This window comes from Capra hircus, chromosome 5, assembly GCF_001704415.2.
Source record: "Capra hircus breed San Clemente chromosome 5, ASM170441v1, whole genome shotgun sequence".
In the NCBI taxonomy this organism is placed as follows: domain Eukaryota; kingdom Metazoa; phylum Chordata; class Mammalia; order Artiodactyla; family Bovidae; genus Capra; species Capra hircus.
In genome coordinates this window covers 96,074,205-96,084,073 of record NC_030812.1, presented here as the reverse complement: position 1 = coordinate 96,084,073, position 9,869 = coordinate 96,074,205, and the positions used below count along the sequence as shown (strand labels likewise).

Sequence of the window (9,869 nt, the reverse complement as noted above, 5' to 3'; positions counted from 1 at the left end):
AGAGTGACAATATACAGCCTTCTCATACTCCTTTCCCAATTTTGAATCAGTTAGTTGATCCTTGTAAGGGTCTGACTATTGTTACTTGACCCGCATATGGCTTTCTCAGGAGACAGGTAAGGTGGTCTGATATTCCCATCTCTTTAAGAGTTTTCCACAGTTAGTTGTGATCCACACGGTATCTATTATTGAAAACAATGGTGTCTGCTGTTAAAATGTCACCCCTAATATTTAGCATAGTACCTGGCACATAATGAAGGCTTCCCAGGTGGTACACTGGTAAAGAACCTGCCTGCCAGTGTAGGAGACATAAGAGACTCTGGCTCCATCCCTTGGTGGGAAAGATCCTCTGGAGAAGGAAATGGCAACTCGCTCCAGTATTCTTGCCTGGAGAATCCCATGGACAGAGGAGCCTGGCTACAGGACTATAGTCCATGGGTTTTGCAAAGAGCCAAACATGACTGAGTGACTGAGCCTGCACTCACACACTGGCACATATAACAGGTAAATATCTTACACATATAGTAAATATTTAACAAAAATGTATTTGTTGATTGCATGAGTGGAAAAGAAGGACTAGGTTATAGATTTTATAAGTGTGTTTCTAAATCAATGCTCGTTCCACCCACCCCCATATACAGGAGAACAAGCACAATGTTACTAAACCTTTGACACTTAACTTGCTGAGGTTCTAACCTTTCACAGTATCTCTACTTCGAAATAGGAAAGAGCTTTCAAGCCTAAGGCACCGTGCAGCTGTAGATTGTTACTCTAGGCCTAAGAACCACAGCTCTAGTTTTAACCAATAGCTACTGGAGGCATGTGGTACTAGAGATGCCTGTGAACAATGGTCCATTGTGTGAAACTAACTCGACTAGTTGTATCCAAAGGATGACCTGCTCTTGAATTTCAATAACATTGCAAATATTTGTTTTGAAAGGTTACCAAAGGAAACTCCAGAGTGAATTATCATTGGAGCAATTTTCCTATTGCAATCAGTGACTAATGTGCTCAGTACATTTTATCTCCATAGATGATATAGACGTGGGTCCGGTACCTAGCAAGGTCACACTCTTGGACTCTCCTTTCACAGATGATCCACTCTAGGAGCTAAGTAGATCTTTCTTTCCCCACTTAGAAACTTCAGATTCAGGGGAAGGGGCAGCAGGTGCCATGTCGGGCCACGAAGGTGGCAAGAAGAAGCCCTGAAGCAGCCCACAAAGCAAGCCAAGGAGATGGATGAGGAAGATAAGGCATTCAAGCAGAAGCAGAAGCAGAAGGAGGAGCAGAAGAAACTCGAGGAGCTAAAAGCAAAGGCCGAGGGGAAAGGGCCCCTGGACACCAGTGGAACTGAGAAATCTGGCAAAAAGTAAGCTGTTCCTTATGCCAGAGACAATGATGACCTTTAGTTCCATTCCTGTTTAATCACCTGGATTCCCTGCCATAATATCTGTTGCCACCTATAGCTAGAATGACGTGTTGTCTTGGAAGCTATTGTACATTTAAGAATAAACTTTTGTGAAAAAAAAAAAAAAAGAAACTTCAGATTCAAGGCTTGGACACAACGAATGGTAATTGTTAAGTGGTTTTTCAGTTATGACAGTGAACAGAAGACATTGATGAAAATAATGATTAAGGACAAATTTTCTATTGTTACAGACCAGGAGATTAAATCGGAGAAGGCAATGGCACCCCACTCCAGTGTTCTTGCCTGGAGAATCCCAGGGACGGGGGAGCCTGGTGGGCTGCTGTCTATGGGGTCGCACAGAGTCAGACACGACTGAAGTGACTTAGCAGTAGCAGTTAGCAGGAGTTTAAATTAGAAATGCCACCTCATTGCTGAAAAGATTCTTGTTTTGAAAATAATTTTTATTCGACTATAGTTGCTTTACAATGTTGTGATAGTTTCTGCTGTACAGCAAAGTGAATCAGTTGTGTGTATACATATATCCCCTTTTATTTGGACTTCCTTCCCATTCAGGTCATCACAGAGCATGAGTAGAGTTCCCTGAGCTATATAGTAGGTCTCATTAGTTATCTGTTTTATAAATAGTATCAGTAGTGTGGACAAAGGAATGGCAACCCACTCCAGTATTCTTGCCTAGAGAAATCCATGGACAGAGGATCCTGGAGAGCTACAGTCGATGGGGTCACAGAGTCAAACTTGACTGAGCAACGCACACACACACACACACACACACACACCCATCAATAGTGTATATGTGTCAATCCCAATCTCCTAATTTATCCCACCCCTTCCTTCACCCTTGGTGTCCATACATTTGTTCTCTATGTCTGTGTCTCTATTCCTGCCCTGTAAATAAGATCAGGAGACCCGAGTTCGATTCCTGGGTCAGGAAGGTCCCCTGGAGAAGGAAATGGCAACTCACTTCAGTATTTTTGCCTGGAGAATCCCATGGACAGAGAAGCCTGGCAGGCTACAGTCCATGGCTTTGCAAGAGTTGAACATGACTTAGCAACTAAACCACCATACTATTTTTCTAGATTTCATATGTATGCAATAATATATGATATTTTTCTCTTTCTGACTTACTTCACTGTGTATAACAGTCTCTAGGTCCATCTAGGTCTCTACAAAAAACAATTTTGTTCCTTTTTATGGCTGAGTAATGGCTTCCTGGTGGCTCATATGGTAAAGAATCTGCCTGCAATGCAGGACACCCAGGTTCGATCCCTGGATTGGGAAGATCCCCTGGAGAAGAGAATGGCAACCCTCTCCAGTATTCTGGTCTGGAGAATTCCATCAGCAGAGAAGCCTGGCGAGCTACAGTCCATGGGGTTGCAAAGAGTCGGACACAACTGAGGGACTGATACACATATACAATATTCCACTGTATACAAAGAGAGTCTTAATCCTCTTCTGCCAATACATACCTCTCTCCATTTATGAGGAGGCAGACTTTTTTAAAGGTGTTTTAGTCAGAAAATATACATTAAGCACCTGCACTGGGAAATTAAAGACCAATAAGACACGGATCTGTTAACAAACACAAGTTCATGTGCCTGACGCACAGTGAGACCAAACAAAGCAAAATATCAGAGTTTGGAGTGTGGAGCAGAGAAAGGTGTATGGCAGAGCCACGCTAGGAAAACAGGTGGCTTGTGCCCCCTGCCCCCCGCCAAAATTCCCTAACTCCCCAGAGGATTTCAGCAAAGCATTTTTAAAGGCCAGGTGATGGAGGGTCCCAGGGTGTGTGATCGTTTGGGCATATTTCTCTGATTGGTTGATGGTGAGGTAACATTATCAGTCCTTAGGTGCCAAAAGGATTAAGAGCTATTTGCTTACTATCATCAAGTAGTTAATTTCTTCCATTTGGAAGAAATTGGTGGTGGTTTTTAGCATCTGAAAACCTCATGAAATATGCCTGAATTACCACAGAGGATGTTGGGGAGGGGCCTGTCCTGGGAAGGCCGCAGAGGGTCCTGCTCAGCTACACACCTACCTTTTAGTTCAGTTATAGTTCAGTGAGGAGAAACACAGGTAAATTAATGATTGTGTAAAGACTACACGTTGTAATAGAAAAAGCTAGCTAAGGAAGCTCACGAGGGGGACGTCTAATCTGGACTTCTGGGAGGAGGTGCATAAGTTCAATAATTGTTAAGACTTTGTGTTTTAAGAGCACCTTTGTTGTTTGGTTGCTAAATCATGGCGGACTCTTTGCAACCTCACGGACTGCAGCATGCAAGGCTTCCCTGTCCTTCACCATCTCCCGAACTTGCTCAAACTCATGTCCATTGCGTCAGTGATGCCATCCAACCATCTCTGTCGCTCTCTTCTCCTCCTGTCCTCAACCTTTCCCAGAATCAGAGTCTATTCCAATGAGCCAGCTCTCCACATCAGGTGGCCAAAGTATTGGAGCTTCAGCTTCAGCATCAGTCCTTCCAATGAATATTCAGGATTGATTTCCTTTAGGATGGACTGGTTTGATCTCCTTGCAGTCCAAGGGACTCTCAAGAATCTTCTCCAACACTACAATTCAAAAGCATCAGTTCTTCGGTGTTTAGCCTTCCTTATGTTCCAACTCTCATATCCATACGTGACTACTGGAAAAACCATAGCTTTGACTATATGGGCCTTTGTCGGCAAAGTAATGTCTCTGCTTTTCAATATGCTGTCTAGGTTTGTCATAACCTTTCTTCTAAGGAGCAAGCATCTTTTAATTTCATGGCTGCAGTCACCATCTGCAGTGATTTTGGAGCCCAAGAAAATAAGAACCCCGTGAACAGTATTAAAAGAGCAACTTTAGGTTCATAGCAAAATTAAGAAGAAGGTACAGCGATTTCCCATAGGCCCCGCCCCCACCCATGCATGGCCTGCTCTATTACCAACATCCTGTAGAAGAGAGGTTTATTTGTTACACAGGTTTCCCAAGTGGCTCTGTAAAGAATCCACCTGCCAATGCAGGACATGCAAGGGACACAGTTTCGATCCCTGGATTGAGAAGATCCCCTGGAGTAGGAAACGGTAACCCACTCCAGTACTCTTGCCTGAAAAATCCTGTAGACAGAGGAGCCTGGCATGCTATATAGCCCATCGGGCTGCAAAGTCAGACAGAACCGCGCAACGGAGCTCACACACATGCATGTACAATGAACCTAGACTCACCCATCAAAATCCTTCCGAGTCTATAGTTGACCTTAGGTTCATTCCTAGCGTTGTGCATTCTGTAGACTTGGACAAGCACATAATGATATGTATCCACCATTGCAATTTTCTACAGAGTATTTTCACTGCCCCCCAAATCCTCTGTGTGCAGCCTATTCATCTCTTCCCCTTTTCCTAAACCCTGGCAAACACAAGTCTTTTTTACTATCTCCAAATTTTTGTCTTTTCTAGAATGTCATGTACTTGGAATACAGCATGCAGCCTTTCAGACTGGCTTCTTTCACTTTCTGATATGTGTTTGAGGTTCCTCTGTGTCTCTTCATCTTTCTCTTCCAATGTCTAGATCAGAGGTTGTTTATATACCCACCTAAGGATACCCTGGGCTTCCCAGGTGGCTCTAGTGGTAAAGAACCCGCCTGCGAATGCAGAAGACATAAGAGCTGTGGGTTCAGTCCCTGGGTGGGGAAGATCCCCTGGAGAAGGAAATGACAACCCACCCCAGTATTCTTGCCTGGAGAATCCCATGGACAGAGGAACCTGGCAGGCTGGAGTCCATGGGTTTGCAAAGAGTCAGACACGACTGAAGTGACTTACCAAGGATACATTAAAAGCTTCTCTCAGTCGTGTCCGAATCTTTGTGATCCCATAGACTGTAGCCTATCAGGCTCCTCTGTCCATGGGATTTTCCAGGCAAGAGTGCTGGAGTGGATTGCCATTTCCTTCTCCAGGGGATCTTCCCGACCCAGGAATCAAACCTGGGTCTCCTGCATTGCAGGCAGACACTTTACCGTCTGAGCCACCAGGGAAGCCCATTGGGAAGGATACATTGGTGGCTTCCAAATTTTAGCGCTTATGAATAAAGCTGCCATAAACACCTGTGTTCAGGGTTTTGTGTGGACAGAAGTTTTCAACTCTAAGTTAAACCTTGAAGGATAAAGTTCAGTTAATGAGATAGACAGAGAAAAGCTGAATATTCTGGACAGAGAAAACACAGCCTGATTATTCAGGGAATTTCATCCTGATCAGCATGAAGTTTGACTGTATAGAAAGGAATAGAACAAGAGGCTGAGGTCAGAGCAATGAGGTTCTCATATGCTAAATTTGAAACTTTATCCTGAAGCCATGAGGAATATTGAAGGTTTTTAGCAGGGCAGTGACAGGTTCAGAGACCTGACTAATATTCTAGAAAATTCTCTGTGCCAGTCACATGAATGATGCATTGAAGGAAGTGAGGCCAGAGGCCTCCTGCCTTCCAAGGAATGAAAGAAGTCAGGAAGCCCTGAACTGTGCATGGAGACAAAAGATAAATTAAGGAGAGAGGCTTTACAGATGTGGTGACAGGTTGGATATGGTGGTGAGGTTAACCAGATTTCTGGCTTGGGAGCCTCCAAGGCTTCTGGCATGGAGTGCCCGGCAGCATAAAGACACAGGAGAAGGAGCTAGTCTGGAGTAAATAGAGGCATAATGAGTTTTATAAAACCTGAACCCTGGTTTTATCACTCACGAGTTGTATGATCAAGAATAAACCCTTTAGGATTTCCCTGGTGGTCCTGTGGTTAAGACTTTGCCTTCCAATGTAGTGGGCGTGGTCTCAACCCCTGGTCAGGGAACTAAAGATCCCACATGCATTGTTGCTGTTGTTTAGCCACTAAGTGGTGTCTGACTCTTTTGGGACCTGTATGGACTGTAGCCTGCCAAGCTCCTCTGTCCATGGAATTTCCCAGGCAAGACCCCTTTCAGTTCCATCAGCCTGGTGGTTTATATAAATCTCAAGGGATGATTGTATTGTAATGGTGAGCAAAGGAAAGAGCATGAGTCCTAAATCCTAGTTTCACCACTTATGACCTAGTTACCAGGAAGGAAGGAAGAGGTTATCTGTTTATGGGCATCAGATGAGCTTAAAATATATAAAAAATATAAAACAATGGAATATTACTAAGCCAATAAAAAGAATGAAATAATGCCTATTGCAGCATCATAGATGGACCTAGAGATTGTCATACTGAGTGAAGTAAGTCAGGCAGGAAAAGAGAAATATCATATGATATCTCTTATATGCAGAATCTAAAAAGAAAAGATACATTCATCATTTCTTTAATATACTTCTTTGATACTTTTATCATTTCAACATAAATGAACTTATTTACAAAATAGATACAGACTCTCAGACCTAGAGAATGAATTTATGGTTGCCAGGGGGGAAGGGATAGTTAGGGAGTTTGGGATTGACATGCACATACTGCTATATTTACAATGGGTAACTAAAAAGGGCCTACTGTACAGCACAGGGAGCTCTTCTCAATGTTATGTGACAGTCTGGAGGAGAAGGGAGTTTGCAGGGGAGAATGGATACACGTATATATACGGCTGAGTACTTTTGCTGTCCATCTGAAACTATCAAAACATTGTTAATCGCCCAAGTCACTTCACTTGTGTCTGACTCTTTGCAACCCTATGCACTATAGCCCATCAGGCATCTCTGTCCATGGGATTCTCCAGGCAAGAATACTGGAGTGGGTTGCCATGCTCCTCCTTCAGGGATCTTCCCAACCCAGGGATAAACCCGCAGCTTTTACGTCTTCTGTATTGGCAGGCGGGTTCTTTATCACTTGTGCCACCTGGGAAGCCCAATTGGCTTATACACCAATATAAAATAAAAAGTTTTTAAAAATTAAAAAAATTAGATTTTGACTCAATTTGTAAATACATGTATAATGAAATCATAGTTGATTTGAAAACTCAGGGCATTAGCTAAAATTTCGTGAAACAAACAATATGATCTGTAAAGTTCTGAAAATGCCATAGCCACCCAACTCCTGAATGGGAAAGCATTGCTACCTTGACATCCTTGACCTGCCAAAGTTGACAGTCTCTGTTACACATTATCTCTACTTCCTTCTTGCCTTTTCTCCTTTCAGAATGCCTGTGGGTAAATGTCAAGGTTCCCAGAAAGTAGACTTGGGGCATCCACTTTCTTTTGAAGATGCACAAACACCCTAACACAAGAATCAGCATTTTCTATTCATTCTTCTCTCATTTCCAGCTCCTTCCTTCACCATCTAGTGTTTCTCATTTTTTTTTGTATGGTTGCCACTGCCAAACTCCCAGCTTTGGGAACTAAAATAGGAACTTTGTGCTTTGATATTGTGGATTCCAAACCTAAGTCTATCCAGCACCTCTCTTTTTCCATCTGTAAAAGAGGATTTAAAATTTTGCAGCATACATATGCAAATATTGAGTCATACATATGAAACTAATATAATGTTGTATGTCAATTACACCTCAATTTTTAAAAATATCAAAAGGGCTTCCCTAGTGGCTGCGATGGTAAAGAATCCGCCTTCAGTGCAGGAAACCTAGGCTAGATCAATGGGTTGGGAAGATGCCCTGGAGGAAGGCATGGGAACCCATTCCAGTATTCTTGCCTGGAGAATCCCCATGGACAGAGGAGCCTGGTGTGTTACAGTCCATGGGGTCTCAAAGAGTCGTTCAGGGCTGAGTGACTAAGCATAGCACAGTGGCTTAGCGGTAAAGAATCTGCCAATCAATGCAAGGGGACAGGGGTTCAATCCCTGGTCTGGGAAGATCTTACATGTAGGACACCACCACAACTACTGAACCAGTGATCTAGAGCCCAAGCTGTGCAACAAGAGAAGTCACCTCAATGAGAAACCCAGCAGGCCCCTTAGTAAAGAGTAGCCGCTGTACCACACAGCTAGAGAAAGCCCTCCAGCACAGCCAAACATAAATATAAACAAATGTCATTTTAAAAAATGAAAAAGAGCAATACGTTAAAAAAAAAAACAAAAACCGCAAACTGAGGTAAAAACAACCCCCTCGAAAACCTATTAGTAAATTTCTAACTATAGAGGTAACTTGCCTAGCGTGTAGATGATGCTTAAAGGTGACTCGCATCACTACCATAGGAACCAACTCAATCTTAGGAGCCGCTCTGCATTTGAGGCGAACTGGCCCTTTAAGGCTGCGCCTGCCGTACTAGGTAGCTTGAGTCTCCCTGCAGTCCCTCGGGCAGGGGGCGGGGCACTCTAACCCGGAACTGACCGCCGAGCGCAGCCGTCGCTGCCAATCCGCGTCGCGGAAGGAACGAACCTGCGGCCCCTGGAGCGAGTGAGTGATTGCGGCGCCGCCCGTGGGTCGCAGGCGTGGCTGATTCGCGGCGTTCACCCGCCTCCTTGCCTTTGGTTTCCCCAAAGAAGGCGGGCGGGCGAGCGGCGTGCATCCCCGCGGTGCTTCCCTGCAAGCCTTTCCCCAAATAGGGCCTCTTCGTCCCCCACCGTCCGCGCCCCCGCGTGGGCTGGGCGCGCCATCCCCACATCGCAGCCGGTGTAGCCTCTGCATCTCGGTCCCCCGGTCCCTGCTCTGTCGCCCCTCCGCCTGAGCGGTCGCCGCCCGTTCCGTCGTTCCTCTGCTGCCACCGCTGCCGGCATCATGGGCAGTGAGCAGAGCTCCGAGGCCGAGAGCCGACCCAACGATCTGAACTCCTCAGGTCGGTGTCCTAACTACTTCCACCCTTCTCCAGCCAGCCCTGCTTGCATGCCGGGCGGGCTGCCTTCCCAGCCTGCTGGGGACTGAGGCCGGCGGACAGGAACGCACAGAAAGCCCTCGCCGTGCTTTTTTCTTAAAAAAGCAAAAAAAAAAAAAAAAAAAAAGTCATCATCTGTCCTAGCCTTAATTCCCCCGATGGAAACCAGTGCTGTGATTGCAAGCTAAACCAGCGTGGGCGCCCAAGCCCATTTTTTATTTTCAGAACAGCTATTCGTCTCAGCTGCAGCTTACTCCTTGAAAGACGATCTAATTAATATTTGGCTTTAGTATTCATGCCTGGCAGGGTGAGATTGGGGTCGCACAGTGGATGGGTCATAGAACCTCAAAGAACAGATTCGTCCTTAAAAGTGGGTCCTAGAAATTCCTTTTGAGAAGAGGCGTGTGACAGGTGTACAATCGCTTTGAACCCTTGCGTGCGAACATGTCCAGAAACTGCATCTTCCCATCGGAAGGTGTCTCGGCTCCCTTTCTCATATAGAAGTTGGCCATGAAGGCAAGTTCTGATGTTTTGCCCTACTCTTTCCGCATCCGTATTTTTTAGATTTATCTTCGAGTTTAATGTAGCAATGGGACGATTTTTGTTCCTGTAGTGAGCGCTCAAACAGCTGATGCTTAATTGAGGATCGTTTTTGCCTTTATTTTTTTATTTGCTACACACTAAACCCTAGGACCACTG

General features: G+C 44.8%; 1 protein-coding gene across 2 annotated transcripts in view; it reads left to right on the top strand.

The window, feature by feature from the left end:
• BORCS5 (BLOC-1 related complex subunit 5) overlaps positions 8,672–9,869 on the top strand; it is a 97,803-nt gene continuing 96,605 nt past the window's right edge. The window contains exon 1 of one of the 2 annotated variants that reach the window (XM_018048469.1): positions 8,672–8,755. In XM_018048469.1, the coding sequence (XP_017903958.1) occupies position 8,755 (1 nt within the window). In that variant the 5' untranslated portion in view covers positions 8,672–8,754. Of the gene's footprint in view, positions 9,135–9,869 lie in introns of both variants that reach the window. The other variant, XM_005680821.3, reaches the window with a different exon arrangement.